Source organism: Solea senegalensis, linkage group LG9, assembly GCF_019176455.1.
Source record: "Solea senegalensis isolate Sse05_10M linkage group LG9, IFAPA_SoseM_1, whole genome shotgun sequence".
NCBI classification, from domain to species: domain Eukaryota; kingdom Metazoa; phylum Chordata; class Actinopteri; order Pleuronectiformes; family Soleidae; genus Solea; species Solea senegalensis.
In genome coordinates, this window is record NC_058029.1 from 10863865 (window position 1) to 10885836 (window position 21972).

Here is a 21972-nt window from a genome sequence, read left to right on the forward strand (position 1 = left end):
CTTTAACGATCATCTTTTCCATTGCAATTACATATTTTTGAACTGGGCGGCTGTGGCATGAACATGGTTGTTGAATGGCACTGCCAGACCCCGCTGTGAATTTTCTTCTCCTTCTCCTTTTGCTCTCTCAGTTGCTTGGCTGCATGAGTGCGTGTTTTTTTTTTCTTCAACAATCAGTAATGAATCTGTGTTGCGCTCCTGTTCCAGCATATACTGTGAGTAAAGTGCAGAGACTATGATCAAATCTCTGTTGTCAAACAAACATTTTCAAACTTGTTCCATGGAAAACCATTAACTTATTAAATACCACTCGAGAAGAAAGTTGAAACCATGTTATTGCTTAAATAGTGTTCTGTCAGTTCATTTCTACAGCTTGTGGTCAGATACCACATCCAGTCACATAAATGCTCGCTCTGTCTCCTTATGAGTGTACTGTATGTCTGACGTGCTGGAGCGAGCCAACGCAGCAGGATTGCTGCTCTCTACTGTAATAAGTTGGACAAAATGTGACATTCATTGTAAATTAAACCCCACTGTTTATCTGAATAAGCCCTTGGATGAAATGTTTGGTTTACCTTGACAAAGTCAAGACACCACATTGGCCAGTACTCGGCTACGGCATCCTCCCTTGGTGTCCCGTTCGTCTCTGTTGTGGCTGCTAGGTAACCATCGGTGTAATCATTGTGCTATTTGGCACAGATGACACTGCACTTCCATTAGAAATAGATCATTATGGTCCGATAATGATATGAAATGAAATATGGTGAGTTAACCCCTAATGCCTGGATATATTTCCAATTATATAAAAATAATTAATAATGTGTGTAGAAATGTAGGTATGATGCAAGTTTGCACATCAGACATTTATGGAATCCTCTTTCCTGGAGCTCTATGGAGCTCTGTCCTCTCCTGTGCCCGAGCGAGGTACTCTTCTGACGGACACAGTTGCTTCATGCACTTGTTGGACTGCCTGTTGATCCACTGGTGTTTTTTGTGGCAGTATGTATATACTGGATTATGTTTACTATGAACTCTGGTGGTCCTGTCTTGGAGTCATGTCAGCGTCCTAAAGCACGTTTAGTATTTACCTCAAAGCAGAGCTGGTAATGTGACTGGACTCTTTTGTCTTTCTTTCTTTGTTTTATGGAAAAATAGTTCATTCAGCCAACTTATTCCTCACAAGGAAGTGCCACGCAAAGGGCAACAGTGGAGTGGAGAGTGACAGGAATAACTTTCCAACTCATGAAACCCTAATTTACTTTGTTTCATGTAACATTATTTGAGAAACACACTCTGATTTGGTAGAATATACATACTTTGTGGTATATCCTTTAGACTTTATCTCATTGTTGGTCTAAATCTGTCCAATGTAAGTTGTGGAGTGATAATGACTGAAAACTGAAACAGGATTACTGTTTGTCCAAATGGGCCATTTCTGAAGGGCTGTTTTATCCTGGTTTAAAAAAGCAGATTTAACATATTTTGAACATGGCTTTGATACAACAAAGCCTGTGGTTTGTCATTGCTCGCTTAAATCCTTTGTTTGTGACCATTTGAACCCTGTTTAAAATATCAGTAATGAATCTATTATGGAACTGTACATATTAATCTTTTGTTATTGGCAACCGCATGTTTCTGTTTCTGTTGAACCTATAACTTTAATAAAATGATATCACAGAATTCCCAGCAGCTGGTCTGGCAGAAGGATCCGTTGTGTTAATTTTGGAATGACGCTCCTGTTTGAACCTGTTTTGAAAAGCCACAGATCTCCACCAGGGAGTTCTGCCATTGAATAAATGTGATTCTTTTTCTGCCAAAGGCAGACTGTACCTTGGCGTTTTCTCTGCTTTTGTTTACCATACTTGTCATACTGTGTGTAGTAGCCACAATCCAATGATTATTCAGTCCATGTTCGTGGGACAGGCAGATTGTATGCATATATGCACACGACTCATTATAAAGCAAAGGAAGGAGCCTTTGTCCTCGTGGCCTGTGAGACAATTGAATGGAAAAAAACTTCTCATGAGAGCATTTAATGTTTTCTATTATAAAACAAAAAAAAAATGATTGGTGATGTGGGCATTGCATTTGGATGTGTTCACACCTGAATGTGCATCTATTGACTTGTGAACTGACACTCAGGATAGATGTTACCAGGACTAAATGGGGTCAAAGTACCACCTGACTTCACACACCAAAGAGTATCAGTTAGTCTGATATACAGTATGAAATCAATCATTTATTATGGTCTTGAAACGATGATGTAAAAAATTTGTAAGGCCCTTCATGAGAAACAAAGATTTCCTACCCCCTGCTGTTGAGTGGGTGTAGTGCATGTCATTGCTAAGTGAGTACACGTATGGGATTACATAGGCTAGCCTTACATAACATAGCGAGCTAAATGTGTCACAGTATCTGTTTGGGACTGTTGGTGTATTGTTACTGACACGCTGAGAGACAGGTTCCATAACATGTCTCGGTGTGTAACCTTTAAGAGACGGCAAGTCAGCTTTGTCAGACAGCTCGGCGTAAATGAGAGACTGCTTAAAAATAACAGTATTCTGTGTTTCCGTGATGGTTCCTGCTGGCTGACGGTTGGAGCAGGTACAGGTGTATAAACACAGCCGTACAATTTAGCAATTTCTTTTGACTCCCTGTAGAAAGAACAACGCATGCTGCTATTACAATGGCGTGTACCATTTATTTGTTTAGTCACGGTCGTATTTTTCGGTTTTTAACCATATCATTTGTGGTCAAGGTAAAAAAAAAAGATCCTGATCCTAATGTGTTGTGTTCTAATAATTATGAGTATTACTCCTATTGTCACTTCAAACAGCACTGTCTGCAGCATCACTATTCTAATTCATATACATCATACTTTTATTGTATTATGTATTTGTCATCCATGGAACCCATTTTACCAACTTTATTTTCAATGGCTTCAGTGTGTGTGATTTTTTTGTTAATTTCCGACTCATTGTTCGCCCATCACACTTTGACTTTCAATAATTACATTTACTCTGTGTCAAAGTGACATTTCATAGGCTTATTTTCACGAAAAATGTCACATTTTTCAAAAAGTCAAAAAGTTCAAGTTACCCACAGTAACAAAACAGGAATCGCCTGCCCTTTCTTGACATTTACCTCCTCCCTCTGTGCAGGGCTACACTGAAGATAAAGGTTGATTCTTTCAAATCCAATAGGGGACTTTTCTAAGAAGAAGAAAAAAATGAGAGGTATTTCTAATTTTCTCCTTAGGGAACACAGACCACCTATAAAATAAGTGTGCATAATTTGTTGAAGAAATCTCGCACTGTGTGAATGTGACCTTTGGCAATATTTTCATAGTCTTTCTCATTTGTTTGTGCCCGTTGTGTCAGTTGGTCCTTGTGTGGTTTTCTAACTGAGGGTGCCCAGCGCAGTGAAGATTAAGGTCATGCAGTTTGTGTGAAGAATGGTGGTTGGCGGTGTTTTGTGTGGACACGGGTCAGCGACTTGAGTCTGTCTTCCTCTTGCGGCAAGCAGCTTTTTCTCCTGCCGGGCCTCCTGCTGCTTTTCCACAGTCCCTGTGGTGTGTTTTACGTCGGACTGCAGGTCAGTGGTGGTGCTGTTTTAGGTCGACGAATTGTTTTCTTTACCCGCTGTTCTCGCCACACTACTTATAGAAGGAGCCAGACATAGCATAGCTCTTCACTTTGTGGTCCTCCTCATTTCGAAATTGAGGTGACTGCTGGTGTTCTGGCAGCAACAGTGTGACACCAGTCCACACACACACACATTTTAAAGAAAGATATGTTATGGAGCAATGGATCATTGTCGTTTGTTGTGTCAGTATTTAGGCAAACTTATTCAATGGAACTATTTCAGCTCAGTAGTGTTTATCTTTTGTATTAACTAATTGTATTTAATTAATTGTATTAGGTAATTAAGAGAAAATGAATTGGGCCCCCCTGTCTGATGTAATCCACAACATTGTTCGTCTCCCACTTTTCTTTTGTGCAGGCTCATTATGCTTGCTAGTGTGTGTTACTTGTATTTCTTACCTCATTAGGACTTTTTTCTGGCATAAACCCTGATCCTGTCAGGATCACTAGTCCTCATGGAGACCCAAACCTGGTCCTTATGACGCAGAGCCTCATTCCTAGGTACTGGTGAAGTTTGGGTCTCAGATTTGAGTTGTGGTTAAAGTTAAGGTTAAGGTTAAGGGAAGGCATTAACTTGTGTAATAAGGTGGGAGGGATAATGCCTTGTTTAAGCTGTTCAGGTCCTAAGAAGAGCTAGTTCAAATGTGTTTGTGTGTGTGTGTGTGTGTGTGATGGCAACTTGGCTGGTTGATCAACAAAGATTTCCACTCATACTGTTCATATTCTGCACAATAGTTAGTTCCCTGATGGTGGAACAAGTCAGTCATCAATTAGACTTCAATGGGCAACCGATCTCCATCATAGCTTTTATATTGTCATACATTGGGCAACCTCTGCCATTTAAAAAAACTGAAAATGAAATTAAATCCATTAAGATCTAATGACATAGGTTGCGCAGCTGGTAGTGTTTAACTCCTGTTAACTGTGTTCACTCATTTAGACTTCAGTCATGCATTTTTAGGCTGATACATTCAAATGGTGGTAAATATGTGTCCGCTCAAATAACACAAGTATTATAGGTGTTGATGAAAGGGGCAGTTGAGTTTGTCTGATTCGCCTGCAGGCAGGTACGTCACCTTCTTCCATGCATATACCCACACACACACACACACACACACACACACACACACACAGTGTGCAAGTCTGGTCATTTTCATGGACCTTGGACATAAATCTGTCAAATCAAGCACCTGCTGTGCATTGTCAATTATGTGGTCAATTATGTCAATTATGTATTTTCTTCAGTTTCAAAACTCTGAAAATATTATAATTGTCTTCACAGGCAGTGTTGACACATTTAAAACAGCATGACCATGAAATGCCATTATTTTGTCAAGAGTGCGCTGGGAACTGTATGATAAAATTATTTTAATGGTTTGGTTCATGAGGTTCATGGAGTGGGATGATGTCACAAATGTTTCTGCAGCTCTGCTTCAACATACTCGTCAGGGTTAAAGGTCACGAGGTCAGCATTCCCCTGAAAGCACAAAGGAGCAGAGGAATAATAATGAGGTTGACAGAAATTAGGGCCTACATTGAGCTTGTCAGTCTGCTTTGATCATCATATACAGTTGTGTTCCAGTAGTTGTTTTTAGGGGGTTAAACTTGTCCCAGCACTGCTCCTTCTCCTAAAACTCCTCCATAATGCTGTTGCTGGCAGAGGCTCACAGCACAGCGGGTCCCTCCTCTCACCACTCCTATTCTTCTGACACACAAATACAGCAAAGACAAATCTCGTCCAGCTTCTCACAGTCTTTTACAGCTGTGCAGACCCTTTAAGTGAGGTACCCACTGAGCATTTGCAGTACTTATGTAGGCAGATGTGTGTTATTATATTTGCCAGGAAAGTTGTAAGGTGTTTAAAAATGGACAGATGTCAACTGACCTTTGTTTGACTTGCAAAGCCCTTTACATCAGGAGGATCTTATAGCTTCTTTCTCCTGATGCGGTCAGTTGTTTTAAATTGTGCTGCATAAATAAAAATGATTTAATTTCTTTCAGGAAACACCACTTTGTTTCTGCTTCTTCCCCTTTTCTATCCTGTCTTGAATGTCTGGCTGTAGCAATTGGAATAATCACAAGGTCAAGTCAGTTTACTTTTCCCACCGCCGTATAATGCGGGATACAACAAGTGTATGCGCACTTGAAAGCATGCACACAAACACATATATAACGCTACACCCTTTAATAAATGTCACTTTGCTTTCTGCTCCTGCCCAGACTTTTATTATTGTTCCTTTCTCCTGTTTATTGTCCTGTTAATGGTCTGTCTTCTGTCTGAAAAAAAGTTGTTAAATGCCACAGGAGCAAATGGACGCCCAGTGTTAGTCTAACTGATTAGAGATTGGAAAGGTTGTAGTGTTTAACCCTAGGACCAAAAAGAGGCGGGGCCCTTGGGCCCATGTCAGTTGTCATGTGTGAGCTCCTCCGTTTAACTGTTGTTGTTTGCCTTTTAATGCTGTTTTATAAATGCAGGATAATTGTTAAGAAAGTTGACTGAGGAGTATGGCTGTCACTATCCAGAAATGCTGCTCTAAGGGTTTTTAGTATTTATTATTAATTATTTATTATTTTCGGCCTCTTTTGTCACTGCAAAACAACATAATAACACAGGGCAAAGGGGGCATGGATGGAGGCCAAACAGCACTCTTGTAAGCTGTGTTTTTTTAACTCAAACTACTTTTTTAAGGTTCGAGTTTTCCACACAAACTTCCCCCCACACGATATAGAATGGATATCCTAATTTTTCTGACAAAAAGTGACTATCATAGTGAGTCTCATACCCTGGTTATAAAAAGCCTTGTCCTGAGCCACACCCACTAGAGGAGCATGGACACATGCACACACTTAATGCGTGACCTCTGGGAATCCCTCTTGGTTGCTTTGCTGGTTTTTATGGTGTTGCCAATACTGAGATACTGATCTCTTCTTCTCTGAAGTGGTGAGATTCCCCCACTGGGAACTCATCCTATGCCAAAGTCTTGCTTTTTCTCTGATCACTTGCTTTAAATTAAAAGTTGTTACCCAGTTATTTAAATGATGCCAATGATATTTTGCCAACCCCAGCTTTAACTGATGCCATATCATTTGTGCTCACATACAAACGCCATTTTATGTTTGGTTAAAAACTGCACATGGACTGAAACTTTGCTTCATTTTCACATCATTTTAAGGAATTATTAAAATGATGTTGTAATAATGAAAGTAGCACTTTCTTACTTTTCTCCCAGATCACTGTATGTTATCCTTATTTTCAACAATGTTTGAAAATGTTTGACATTTTCCCCAACAACTTGACGACCACGATCATAACCTTCAAAGTTTTTTTTTACATAGTGAGCAGATTATTTTTAAATAGTGGTCTGACATGTGAAGGTGGTGTTTCCCCTAGTCTAATACTAGAGGGGTTGGGGAGGAAAGACGGTGCAGCTGGACCCCACGCATTGAAATTATCTTTTTATCCTGGGATTATCTTGCATTGATGCCATGGAGCAAGGAAAGGGCGATGGGAGGGTTGGTTGGTTGGAGGGGGGAGGAGACTTAAAGTGTCCCACATAAACACCCCACAGAGGCCCAAGGCTCTGGCCTCAGCTTAAAAACCCCAGGTGCCATCACTATTCAATAAAGTCATGGTTAAAATAAATAATGGCTGAAAACCATTACCATCTTAAGTTCAAACGCTACCCGAGTTGCAGCTTTAGGCTGTTTTCCCTTGAAATCTTTGATAAGAACTTTCAGTTCTCCTTCAGGAGTTCTTGTGTTGCCATTGTTTTTATCGAGATATATTCAGTGACATTTTTTTGTAGAGCATGACATGACCAACTACATGAAAAAAAAAGAGTCTAACTTAATTATATATTTGTTTGTGTTGCAGGGGGCTGTTTATTACCATTCATGATCGTGGCCATGTCGCTTCCCTACTTCAAAACTGGCCAGAAAAGGACATAAGGGTAGGTTGAAGCACTCAAACCATATAAATGGTTTTGTATATATGTACTGTATACATTTGTTGTTTATATCACCACCTTATAAAATACCTTGGACTGTCTTGGTTTTGCATCACTTTTAAGCAAAATATGATGACAATGCAAAGGATTCTGTGCATTCTGTGAAATTATTTTCTTGGTGAACTATTGTCTGTGTCACTCTCTTTATCCAAAAACTGTTACACATCTGTGAGTTCCCCAACACAATAAACATGGAAACGTTATTTAGTTATTATGGACCGCTTTAACTAAGAGTAAATGTTTTAGATCCAAACAGTCCAAACAATTACATTGTTCATGTAGTTTAATTAAGAAATATTGTGGTGAAAGTGTTGAGATGGAGTAACTGTAGATTTTGAGAGAGAGACAGTTGGATTTATTAAACATCTCTATATTGTATTTGTAGTCATAAATGAAAACATTGTATCCAAAGAACAGCGTCAAGTCATTTACATCAGGTAGTTTGTACTCAATCCAGCAATCTGCTGATTTTAGTTCTTTTTAACCTGTCGTATCTTTTCCCCGTAAGACCCTGAAGTATTCCTTTTCACGTGTGTGTAGAGCAACTATGTGCAAGTCATAATCTAGTCCTATTTAGAATGATGAAACCATCAGGCATGCCTGGCATGTCAAAAATCCCTGCAGCTTGAGCCACCTGTTCCCAGCTGTCAACAGCAGGGCATTTACTTCAGGGCTGACATGCCGCTTCTCATTGTTGGGGGTGGTCTCATCTTAAACTCACCTAATGTGTCCGACTTTTAACATTTCAATAGAGAAAGGACAAATGGGAGCCATTATGGAAAGTATTACTGTGGCCGACCTTTGATAGTGATAATTAGAGGGGATAGCGTGGTCATTACGCGTCCGTATGGGAAAAGTAACAGCACTCTTTAAAGCTATCACTTTGTAGGACGAACAAAGCCATTAAACCATCATGCCAAGCGTTAGTACGTCACGCTGGAGATGGAAAAAGAAAAGAAACTCTCAAAAATGGGAACATTTCTAATGAAATGCTTCTGCTGCTGATGATAAGTGTTGCACAATTGATTGGTCTCATATTGTGGAATCAAGCCCGAGGACCTTATTTACTGCTTAATAGGTAAAGGGAATGGAAAGCCAGGAACTGGCTCACTCTGAGGAAAAACACATGTTCCTGTAGCAGGGTGGACTTGTTCAGGTGAAGGAGGTTTAATTTAAGACGACAGCAAAGTGGAACTGCTGCTTCTTTTGCATCTGCATTATTCTGTCATGTGTGATATGATATATTACTGTACATATATATGTATGTATGTATGTGTATGTATATATATATGTATACATATATGTATATATATGTGTGTGTATATATATATATATATATATATATATATATATATATATATATATATATATATATACTGTATATATTCATACTGTTTAGTTGCCTTGAACAGATACATTGGTGACATGTGTACATTGATTGACAGGCAGTGTGTGTGACGGATGGAGAGAGGATTCTGGGATTGGGAGACCTGGGCTGTTATGGCATGGGCATCCCAGTGGGCAAGCTTGCTCTCTACACGGCCTGTGGTGGTGTGCCGCCGCAGCAGTGCTTACCCGTCATGCTGGATGTGGGTACAGACAATGAGGTAAGAGAGACTGTTTATAGAACAAGCAGCATATTCATAGTCCAGGCTTAAAGGTCCAGTGGGTAACAGGGTAAGGGAGCGTTTATTGGCAGAATTCGAAAATACTATGTATGTCAGTATATATTTATAATAGTCACTTTAAAATTGTAAATATTTTGCCAGAGAGCAAGGTACCCAGCCCTTGTTGCTCCCTGGGTGCTGCTTAGTGCTCCTATGTGGTTTCATATTTATCATAAAGGTGAGGTGTGTGTGTGTGTGTGTGTGTGTGTGTGTGAGTGAATGGTTGTTGGTCTCTATATGTTTGCCCTGCGTGTTCAGTTTGTTCCCCGCCTTCCACCCTATGTCCGCTACAATTGGCACCAGCCGCAACCCTCATGCGGAGGATAAAGTGGTAGACATTGAATGAATGAATGAATGAATGAATGAATTAGTGGTGGTTAATAGAGTTGTATCAGTTTTCTAAGAACCCAAAGAGCGTTTTTGTCTTTAGTAGACAAGGTTTTCCCACACTTTCCTACACTAGAAACTCGGGACCGCCATTATCATAAAGGACATTAAGTGTTATAACGTGTCATGTGTTGCTGTAAAATGACATGCTCCAAATGATGCTGGAGTAATGTTGACGAAGAAAGTTGGAAGTTTTACTTCAACTTTCATCTCAATGTTTTTTTTATTCTTTTGTAACAAATATGGCTAAACTATATGATTTATAATTGTTTTCATTTGTATTGTATACTTCTCTGTGTCATGCAATGCCCCGGGGTTTCCTGACCCCTTGTAGACTTTCTTGTCACACATTTATTACTGTGTTTTTGCACAGATCTGGGTTCTGGAAACATTTACAGCACACCAGAGATAATGCACCATTCAAGAACAGTGAGAACAAGAATTTTTTTTTCTTCATCACCTCACTGTAGCCCCCAATAAAAATTGTGGGTTCTTCCTGCTTAGCTACTCAACTCTATTGCCCCAAACCCATAAAATCCATCCATACATCACTCCAACACATTTTAAGAGCCATGAGTATATAATATGCCAGCAGGGAAATGTTCTCAAGAATCCATCGTAGCAGGGTAGGTCTCACCTCAGAGGCAGCCAGGATTTTTTTTTTTTTTAAATCTCACACTTTACAACCAGGAAACACCCATAACTTTACATAAGTGAGGTAAGCATCTCCACTGACGGATGCCAGCTGGGAAAGCACCTCTCTCTCTCCTCTGCAAGCCAACAGAGCAGCAGTTAGTTATCCACCTGGTACTGTGCTCCCTTCTCTCTCGGAGCAATGATTCAAACTTTGGGCGAGCAGCAAGTGTGTCTGCAGCCCTGAACCGACTAAGAATAGTCTGTGTGCACGTCTATACACAATTGTCTTGGCCAAGGGGCGAGGCAGCCGCAGATGCATGTGTGCCAGACACAGCCGAGCTCTGCCTGTCAGGAGCTGTCCTTTTATTTTCCAGCAGTCTTTAGATGACTCAGACCCTTTCAGTTCACTTTCATACCAAATGGATTGTGGATGAGAGATGTGGATGGAGTTGGATGACTTTGCAAATAAAATTTAACTAGAAATGTATGAAGCAGAGTGGAAGAGTAGTCCTTCTAGACACAGACCAGGGAGCAAAAAAAAAACCAAAAGGCATTAAGGTGATGGTAGTTAAGACTACCATCTCTCTTTGGCAGCACTTAACCAATTGAGACTTCATCAGAGATCTCAGGCTCAGAGCAGAAATCCTATGCAGTATGAAAACAAAGACTTACCAGAAAATCCATAAAAGATATTGCGACATTAGCGCTTTATGCCATTTGAACTGGATTAAGAGTAAAGTCATTTACTTGAACACTTCCTATACTGGCATCCCTATGCTTTCTTAGTTTCCACATAATTTTTGTGAGGGGCAGACTTTTTAGACATTTAATTCCCACTTCAAGTCCTCAATCTACTTTATATTAAGCATGAGGAGAAAAACGTAATCATGGATGATCTGGCTTGTGCAGTTATTTGTAGCTAATCACTTTAAATAGCCTCGACTACTTTTAAGTAATAGTTACATTTTCGTGTTATGCTACACGTGAGCCAAATGTCAATGATCTTAACTTAGCATAAGACAGGAAGAAGGAAGTAACAGCTAGCCCTGTTCACACCATTAAAATGCTTGCTATGGCCTGTGAAGCATTTTGTGGGAGAAAAACATGTATAGCCTGTGCTCATGGGACACATTTTGCAATCTGCAGTGTAGCAGAGATGCAGGCAGTTACCATGTTGTAATGTAACAAAGTACCAATACTTTGTTACTGTACTTATGTATGCAAAATGATATGTACTTGTACTTATGTATATGTACTTTACTTTGTTATTTATATTTCTAGAAGCTTTTACACCTCTACATTTCCTCTTACTGTCTTTGTTGCTCGTTAATACCAAATAAAATCAGAATAAGAAGAGTTGGTAATGGTCTGTATTTATATAACGCTTTTCTAGTCTTGATGAGCGACTTTACACTGCAGTTTTGCCATTCACCCATTCACACATTTTTCATACCCATTCACACACTTCAACATAGGGTTAAGTGTCTTGACACATAGAGACTAGCAGAGCCAGGAATTGAACCCACTAACTTTCCAGTTGAAAGACAACTTGCCCTACCACTGAGCTACCATGGCTCAATCCTAACTCCTCTTTTTTTAATACTTTTACTTCTAAAACTTATGTACATTTTGTATAAGAAAATGTATTTTGATACTTAAGTACAGTAAATGTCATATACAGTACTTTAAGACCTTTACTCAAGTCATATTATAAGAAGTGACTTCAACTCCTACCCAAGAGAAGGCAGTCACTAAAATATTTATTAAAATGTAAATCACATGGCATCTTTTTTTTACTGTAAAATAATGGTGAATGGTGCTTTTTTCCTTTCATCTCCTCCACTCCTGCACCTTTGAATGATGATATTCAGAGACTCGAACTGCGACAATCAGGCCCAGCAGATTCAAGAGTAATGCCTCGGATAAATTAGGAAAAGAAAAAAACTTTAAAAATCTGCTTTTGTTGTGGCGTGTTTGCTACAGTGACACCTCCAGGTGTAGTTAGATGGGGTTACTTTCACAGACTTGCTAACATATGAAGCACCTGAGTTAAGGGCTTGTTTTCTCTTTTACTGTACATGTGTTAAGTCCAAAATAAGTACATGATGCCTGTCTTGGCCAGGACACAGAAGTTTAATCTCTGTGAGTTTTTATTCCTGGTTAAATAAAGATTATAATAATAACAAATAATGTGTGTGGTTTGGAGGCTTTGGAGCTGTTGAAAGGGACCTATGATGGATCGGATATAATGTAATTGTATCCAATATATATGCACTATATATAATAATAAAAATATGACTGTTCTGTATTAGAACTCTCACACACACTAATACACAGTTTATCTCATTAAACCTAATTTATTCTGTCAACTCTTTAGAATAATAGAACAATTGGGAAGTCAGCCAAAGGGCATACTACAGTAATATTGTGTGTGTGTGTGTGTGTGTGTGTGTGTGTGTGTGTGTGTGTGTGTGTGTGTGTGTGTGTGTGTGTGTGTGTGTGTGTGTGTGTGTAGTTCTTCTGGACTTCAGATGGGAGGTGGGTTACACTGCTGCCCCTCAGTCTCACATCGGCCTTGACTATGAAGGCATGATGGGAGCAGATGGAGTGGTTGAGGCTATGAGGTAGCGGTAGCTCGACCTAATTATTAAAATGACTGTTATTATGGGATTATATTTGTCCTTGAGTGGATACGGGGGTAGATATGGAGGCCAGCAGGCAGACATCCAAACAGGCAAACCTATTCTACCTATATTCTTTTTTTGTTGTGTGTGTTAATGAAAACAAATAGTTCTACCTTTTTGAACAATACTGGCTTATTTTGATTGATGGCTTAGAATAGGGGATCAACCCTATCCTCTTGAGCTTTCATCAGATTAAGGAGGAGACTCTTTGCCTGTAAAAATGTATGTTTGGCTCAAGACGTTAAGAAAGTGAGCCTCTGAGTTCTTTTGTTTATCTGTGAGGAGCCAAAATGTGCGTTTACGTAGGCTGCTCCATTCTGTTCTTACACGCATACAGAGCACTGGAATGAAGTAGAAATACAGTTAACATAGTTCCAATACAAATAATGCAATGAGGTGCTCTAAGTGAAGTTTATAGCCATTGCTAGTTTGCAACTCTTGTCCCTAGTTGGGCCTTTACACAAACAAACACATTATACCTACACAAAAACACAGAATACATAACACATTAAAATGTAAATGCATATACATAACAACTACTAGCTTAGTTACATTACACACAATAACAATTATCGAATGATAAATATAAAACATAATCAGCACAACAGAGCATGATAAAACACTAAAAGACAACTTACAAGTCAAAGAAACCTAGTGTAATATACCTAAAAACAATTAATGGGCACAGCTCTGTTTTTCTTATAGCCAGCACTTAACCTTTGTTGTAAACAGTTTTATTCCTGATGTTAATTTGATTTTGGTTGGCAATGCAATCCAGAGTTGACGGCCCTTAATGGAGAATGCGGATTGTCCAAATGTGAAATAAACAGACAGATCTGCTGAGGGACACACACACACACACACCAGTTTGTTTCATACCGTTATCCCCTGAACTGTACTATCTGTCTGTGTATCTTTTGGCCTGCTCTCACCTGGAGTAATCTCAGCGCTTACTCATGTTGAATTGAGCTGATGGTGTCATCCTGGACAATGGGCTGTTTGTAGTCGGGGGGAGATATCTGGCCGACCTTATCGCTGTTTGAAATGTTTGGGAGGATTCTTTTAAACTCCCTCATCAACAGTTGAATCCAGCTCCATATTTTTCTCAAGTCTGACTGTCTTCCGTTAATAAACGATAGCATCGGTGGACAGAAGGGGCTCCTGTGTCTACGGCGAGCATGGACTGTAAAGCCAAACAGGAGGAGTAATAGTGAGAAAAAGGGGACTGTACAACACAAAAGACAATCAACGGGAGATAATCCGGGACAGAAAGACAACTTGTTTCAGTTCAACACCTTGTCAAAGGTGTTTTATTTTGATAACAGCTTTCTCACTGTGAGTAAATAGACCTTGTTGTGGTTTGGTTAAGATTTTCTTTCAAAATTTATTTGACAGACAAATACATAACATCTGTGTTGCTATGTGTTGCGGAGATTTTGATTATCAAGTGAGAAGACCAAGGCTGGAGTTTCTGGAGTCAGTGATGAGTTAAGTTGAAAAGCTTTACTGAATATAGCTCAGACCCGAGGAGAACTGAGACAATGCCAAACATGAACAATGAGATGTTAACAGTTGGGCGTCTTCTGTCGTTCTGCCAGTGAATCTCAGAGTGAAGGTATATCTTTGGTTTGGTTGGGAGGAGGAGAGGCTTCAGGTCAAGAAGTCTGGCGCCTTCCTCTTCTGATACCTAGAGTCGACCTTGGGGAGGACTGTTGAAGTTGAGTTATCGGTCCTTTGCCCGAGTGAAGTTAGGTTCAACAAAGATATAACAAGGAGCACTCTGTAGACAAATTATGGGTGCCAGCGTTACACAGAGGCCTTTGTGATTTGCCAGATTTGAATGTAAATTGCTAATTTAAAGAAGGCCGAATTATAATTTTCACTCTTACAGTATAAGTTGTTGTTTTTCCATCACTGATGAGCCTTTTGTATGTACATCTGAGACAGGGTGTACAGAGGCTGCCATTTAGGACCACCATGTTTTTACAATAATAATAAATACGTTTTACACACTGTACATTTAAAGTTAAAATAATTGTTCTTTCTTGATCTTAAGGGTTAAACATTTTATCTCAAGCCATGAGGTTAAATGCCTAGCATGTGGCTTGATGTCTCTGTTTGTCCCAAAGGACAGTAACAGCTGGAGAATACCATAAAGAGAGCAAACCAAGGTACTTGCCTCCTTACAACCTCTTTCTTTAGGGGCTGTTGTCTGCTTTGGGGTGTGTTCTCAGTTATCTGTCTAAATCTTACAGACTTGGACATTGTTCCAGAGTTTTCACTCATGTGAGGTGAGTGAGATATCCACCATTTCTGTGGGGGTATTTGCTGTTGAAGGAGGGGAAAGTGACGTTTGTAGATACCTGAAACCATTCAGATTGTTTTTTCATACTGTTAGCCAGATGTTATCTGTCTTTCCAGCTGCTCTTACTCCATAACCCTCCGAGATGGAATATCTGGCATTACAAGAAAGATAACAAAGATACTATATACATCCAATCTGGCTTTACTTCCCCGGCATACATAACTTCTTGAGTTATTGTAATTTTTTTACATGTCCACAGAGACTGAGAGAAAATACTTTAAACAGCTCACCATGGCTTTTGCAGTAGGTTTCAATCGTTTTCTTGTACACTGTTGCATCATCTTGCGAAATTACCACCAAAGTCTATCAGTCTACTTCTCCATAAGATCACATGACTCTATTTTGCTTGTTTTGGTTACAGTTGAAATTGTCCTCCCTCTGCCTATTATAGTCCATTAAAGCCTTGCCAGGAAATGAGTTGTCAACTTCAAATAAATATTGCCTTAAAATTAACTTTTGGAGTTGCTCTTGGACATGGCATCTTTTGGTCCCTGCCATCATTTTGGTGGCAGCCTCTAATTATCCATCCCCACATGTAAAGGTCGCCTGTCCCGATGAGGCATGACAACGCTGCGGATATAGTCTCCATGCTTTGAGATCAAAGTTCCCGGAAAGTCAAAGACTGCTGTGTGAAGAAGAGTCTATCTCCGCTATATCTGCACTGTGGCGCAGCCCTATTATGTTCGTCAGGTGCAGCTCGTCGCAGATCATGGGCTAATACCTTAAAACAAAGTCTGCAAGCAATCTAACACTGCTAAGTGACATTTACCTCATCCCTGTCTCAATGTCTCTCAATCTCTCTGTGACTCACACATTCCTATTCACCTCTGCTCTAAATTCTCACACTCCCCTGCTGTATCCTCATCTTTCTGTGTGCAAAGGTCAAAGGTCACTGCTTCAGTGGTGAATGTTGGCTCAACAATGCAGCAGTGTTTGGACGCGGGACATCTTAAGGACAGTGTTTCCTATAGCCGTCACGATATGGAAAAATAGTAATAATAATAATTTATGGTTATTTTCTGTATGTGGGGATGAATCTACAGATTGTGTGCGTGTCAACATGGCATGTGGTGGTGTTGCTCGGTGCTGTGTAGGATCGCACACATGGTTCACGTTACAGGAGAGACACAGCGTGTGCATGAGAGGACGCATGTTTACCCTCTGTCTTTAGATTTCTGTATATAGAAAATCTCTCATACAGTATATACTTTATAGCCTATGTAAGCATGTGGAACATTTTCTGATACACTTAAATTGTTTTGTACAGGTAAGTATAGAGTAGTCAATTAAAGGTTATTTGAAAACTCCCACTGGACGTTAGACTAGCACAAGAGTCCAGAACCAAATCAAATTCTTCCTCGACTATAGAAATAATGTGTCTGTTTTTGGATTATCGCACTGTGGTTTGCAGTTTATATCACTGCTAAACTGGAGCAATATTGGTTTAAAAATCTGGGAACTACCATTCACTTATATTTTCCACATAGAAGTCGTAATAGGCTGCTAGGTTTTAAATCTTATACCTAAATTTACAATGACTTACAGACTTGGTTTATTGTAAGTCGCTTTGGATAAAACTTACAATAAATGACATGTAATGTAATGGTACATATTAGTATGGAAACGTATGTTTTAATAGTTCCTTAAAATAAGTCCAAACTACAATCTTTTTTCTTTATTCTTCACTCTGTCTTCCTAATATTCTCTGCTTCCATTTTGCAGGCACTGCTGAAGGACCCTCTCTACATTGGGCTGAGGCATAAGAGAGTGCGAGGCCAGGCCTATGACGACCTGCTGGATGAATTTATGACGGCCGCTACGGATAGGTATGATAATATCAGCCCTCCGTCTATTTGCCCACTTCCTCAATACTGTCTGCTATCGTCATCAGAACGCAGACTGCACTCGCCGCTCTTAAAAGAAATATGCTGAGCAGTTTAGCATGGTCAGTTTATGCAGCATGCTTGGGTCTGGAAATAAAGTCAGCGAGGATGAGAGAAGTTTAAAACTCTTTGATCAAAGGTTCAGTTGCTACGTAATGTCAGTCACAACTCTGCTGACTGCCTTAATGGCATTAGCTTATTGGAAAGTGATCATTTTGGTAAGAATTGAAGCTATCGACTGACTCCATTGTTGATTTGGCTATGTGAGCATACTTTTTTCTTTTTTTTTAAACTGTCCACAAAATTCTGACTCTAGAAACTAGTTTATTTCCTGCAATACTTGATATTTCTGAATGCTGAACAGAGATGTTTACAGGGAGAGTGACCCCTTGTTGGATTTGTTGTCTTGGTTGAATCCATTTATCCTGTTCAGGGAAAATATCTGGTCATGTTGCCTCCAAACCCACACAATTTTTAATTTCAGTATAGATAGATAGATAGATATAGATCCCAGTGGGGTTGGTCCGTCTTAATCTGTTTGGTCTTTCATTACATGTCATTCAGCAGACGCTTTTATCCAAAGTGACTTACAATGGAATTGAGTACAATAAGCCAGGGGTGGAGTCGAACTTGCGACCATTGCAACCATGATGTCTTTCGCACACAAGGTACCGGTCTTAACCACTGAGTCACTCCACCCCCTTTCATATTCAGTTCAACTCAGTTCAATTCAGTTCAGTTTGCAGCCTCAGTCACATAGAACATAGAACATACAACAAAAACAACAACAAAACAACAACACATACAGCAACTACTCCGTCAGTACCACAGCTAGGCATGTGCAGTCGGAGCTAGCAGCAAGTCGAAATTGAAGAGATAAATATTGAATGAATAAATGTACACATTAAGTTTACAATAGCTGGCCTGTGTTCATTTAGCTGTCAGCCACATTTAAAAGCCTCCCCCAGGGCATCAAACAGAATTCCTAACTGAGGATGTGGTCAGGATGACTAATGACCTTCCTAGCTATATATATTGTCACTCACTTAGTTTAAATTCATCAATCTTATCCTTACCCTCCTTTTCGTACTGACACGTGGATAGTCCTCCTTTCAGGACTTGTACCTTATATGTGTTAACTGCAGACTTTTGTTGGCGACACCTTTTCTTTGTATTTTGATGTCACTGTGTACACCACAGACCCAACATAGCACACACACAGTATACACTGGTCTGGTTAAGCCTTGTCCTAGCCCAGAGAGACTGGAGTCCAGAGGGAGAAGCCTGGGTCTGGGCCTCCTCCAGCTGGCAACAGGAAGCCTTGACTCTAATAACTGGGTGGCTTCTCAACTACAGGGAACAGTGATGCTTTTTTCCTCAAAGGAGCCAGATTGGCGGAAAATGAATAATTATGGGCTCAGAAGTTGAATGAATGATTACAGCTCTGCAGCCTTTTAAATAATATTCACGTTAGTTTTCTAAGAAACAAAACACACACAGAAATACTTTGGATTGACTCGTCATCAATGAGCAGAAGTCTGGAAGGTTTTTTTTTGTTTTTTTTTTCAATCCCCTTTTTAAAATACTTAAAATAGAGAATGTTAGTGATGCAATCAAAGTGTTTGATTTCAGGCCAATAACCTCCTATTCTCCAAAGAAGAATCTCAGTGAAACAATAACTGTGTTGTCTAGTGTTGAGCCGATAGAAATGATCACATAATCTCAGCGCTCCTGCACACACCCTCAGCTCTTGACAAAGGATGAACCAGGGCTCAGATGTGGTTTTACATCTTTGAACTGTGTATTTTCTCTCACGCCATTTTGTCACATGTCCTCACACTTGCAGGTTTGATGGTGTGTGCGAGTGTTTAAGGATGTGCTTATTATGGAAAGAACTAGACAAGTAGTAATTAAACAAAGAGGAGTTTCTGCTGCGCTTAGCAGTTTTCACTTGGTGTCGCAGAGATGTGAAAATCAATTGGTTTTTCAAGCCACGTCAGGACAAAGGGAAGGCAAAAAAAAAAAGTGGATGATTAAATCCAGAAGAAAACAGTAATGCAAGCCTTCGGATGCCACAAAAAAACACCACGATTCAAATGGACACGTTCTCGTGCTGCCCTCAGTTTTAAGAAGCAGCTACGGACCAAAAAGTTCAATTTTTCCATTTAAACACAAGATTAAGTATAGTCAACATTATTAAAAATAATATATTATTTAAAAAAGAAGTTTACTCTGCCAAAGGTCACCATTAACACAAATATAAGCCAACTTCCTGCTGGAAGTTATCCATCCATTCATCCACTCTACTGTTTTATGTTAGTTTCAAAACTGTTCATGTCACAAATTCTTGTACAGGTTTTATCTGTGTTCTCCATACAAATGTAAGTAGCAGGCAAGGATTACAGGAATGTCACCAACTATTTTAAATTCTTGGCACTGAGAGAATTACAGACGGACTGGGTGGGTGGATGGATGGATGGATGGATGGAAGGAGCAACCAAGGAGAGGAGAAAGAATGTGGAATACGTCGTTGTCACTAATGACGGCACAGGGATTTGAGAAATAACGTGTGCTGAGAGATGCTCGCTCTCTGGAGAGTGAGAGAGGGCTGGGGATTTATTAAGGCCTCGGCCACAAACCCCCTCAGGGACAGAGGAAACAGACAGCCTACACATGCAGTACATATGCACACAGGTTGGGCAGCTGTGTTTGTACAGAGCACCCTTGTCAGTGACCTTCTCCGCTGAGGTCCTTGTCGACTCCGCAGCCCCACGTGAATGTGTTCCAACTAAAAGTCTCCGTCCGTATCTTCTCCTCTGCGTCTCGTCTGCCCCTCAGCATTGGAAGTACATTATAGACGACATATTTCCCATTAGCCAGTGGCTCGGTTTTCATCAGCTGGCTCACGCGTTATATCGCTCATCCTACAACACCAAGCGTCTGAATGATTTACCTCATGGACATGTGCCTGTTGTCTCGTGTCTGATCGGGTCTTTTTTTACATTATCAAGTTTTATTATTGTGTCAAAAGCATTTACACTCAATATAATGGAGTGATTTGCCAGGAAACTCCAACAAATACACTCTGTTGCTGCAAACAATGGGAATAACTGTTTTCTTTCTATTCTTATTTTTAAAAAAAAATTATTGTGGGAAGTCGTGAGTGACCGTCTACTATAAGTTACGAGCACAAAGGAACTCTGTTGTTCTGGTTGTGTAGCTTAAACATCTTAAACAGCCTGAAAAGACTGCACCGCTGTTTTGTCTCCTGCTGTGATTTTTTTTTTACATTTTTGGTTTCTGGATTAAATTTGCAGTGTCCAGATTGATTTTTAAAACATCAGTGCGCGTATAAACGACCATGACAAAGTAGCTTGGATTAAAAGACTTTGAAATGATGATTTAAAGTGGGCAGGGCTAACATAAGATCTGTCATATTCAAATCAGTGAATTGACTGTTGTGGGATTATTTGCACGTGGAAACCTGGCAAACTACAACTACATTATATGGATGATGCAAATTAGTTAAGATTTTGACCACTGAACAATTAGACAGTACTTTTGTACTTAAAATACTATTTTATAACTTTGTTTATCTTTGAACCTAATCTTTGACTTTGCCCATCAGCTCAAGAGTGAAATCTTTATCCGGAACAAGATATGGGCTAAAAAAATGCTATAAAGCTGAAAGGAGCAGATTGAGGAGTTTACTTTTGCTTTTATTTACATTGATGGATAATTAAGCACTTTGTTGTGAAGCTAAACTTTTCAAATATTACATGGAGCACCGATTTATTTAATCACATGCAAGTGAAGTGGACTGATTATTAATCTGCATTGATTTTTTGTATCTCAAGTTCACATGAAAACAATAATTCATATGGGGAATTATTGATCCTGTTCTTGGGTGCTGATCGGAGTCTGGACATAGGGAGATTTTCAGATTTCAAAGTGGGTCCCTCTTAAGTTTGGGAATGGCTGGGTTACGGAATTAACCTCAGTTTCCCTGAAACTTGAATGACGTGAAACAAATTTCTTTGAAACACGGGCATGAAAGAGAACGGTCAGAATATGGACTTCATCCATTCATCGAGCTCTGCGGGCTCTCCTGCTGAGAGATTAATAGATTTCTCCCGGCACAGTCGGGAAAATGGTCTGCATTTTTCATCTTTCTGGGTGTGCCCGGTCTTCGTCCTTGAGACGGACACAAAAAAAAATTCCTGCATTTTTGTCCAGGTTTTCTTTTTCTTTTCTTTTTATGATTATTATTAATCTGGCACAGAGATGCATTGTCACATGTTGGTCTTTCATTTGGAGGGTTGTCATGGAAAGACAAGGAAGAAAAGACATCGGGGAGTACAGAGGAGAGTATGAGCTGAATGCCCTCCAACAGCAGCTTTGTTCTCGACAACACACATACACACACACACACTCTCATAAACACTCCCCTTCTCTTTATTGGCTCAGACCAGGGACAGAAGAGCTTTCTCTATTGGGAAGATGTTCCCTTTTTTTCCCTGTGATCCCACAACCACAGAAAGTCACTCTGTAGTTTATGGTCAGTGGACGGCCAGAAATATGCATGTGTTCACGGTTCAGTCACTCTCAGATCCATGTCAGAAGTCTCTGATCTTTTTTGGATGTCACTGTCACTAAAAAAAGAAAAACAATTTAGTGTTTGGCAGGTCACGTGATCCTC

General features: G+C 39.8%; 1 protein-coding gene across 1 annotated transcript in view; it reads left to right on the forward strand.

Annotated features, from left to right (window-relative positions):
- The window catches only part of me1 (malic enzyme 1, NADP(+)-dependent, cytosolic), a 70000-nt gene that overhangs the window by 40983 nt on the left and 7045 nt on the right, over window positions 1-21972 (forward strand). Inside the window, exons 4-6 of the mRNA XM_044034876.1 lie at window positions 7519-7594; window positions 9097-9258; window positions 17113-17216. Coding sequence (XP_043890811.1) covers window positions 7519-7594; window positions 9097-9258; window positions 17113-17216 — 342 coding nt within the window. The remainder of the gene's footprint in view (window positions 1-7518; window positions 7595-9096; window positions 9259-17112; window positions 17217-21972) is intronic.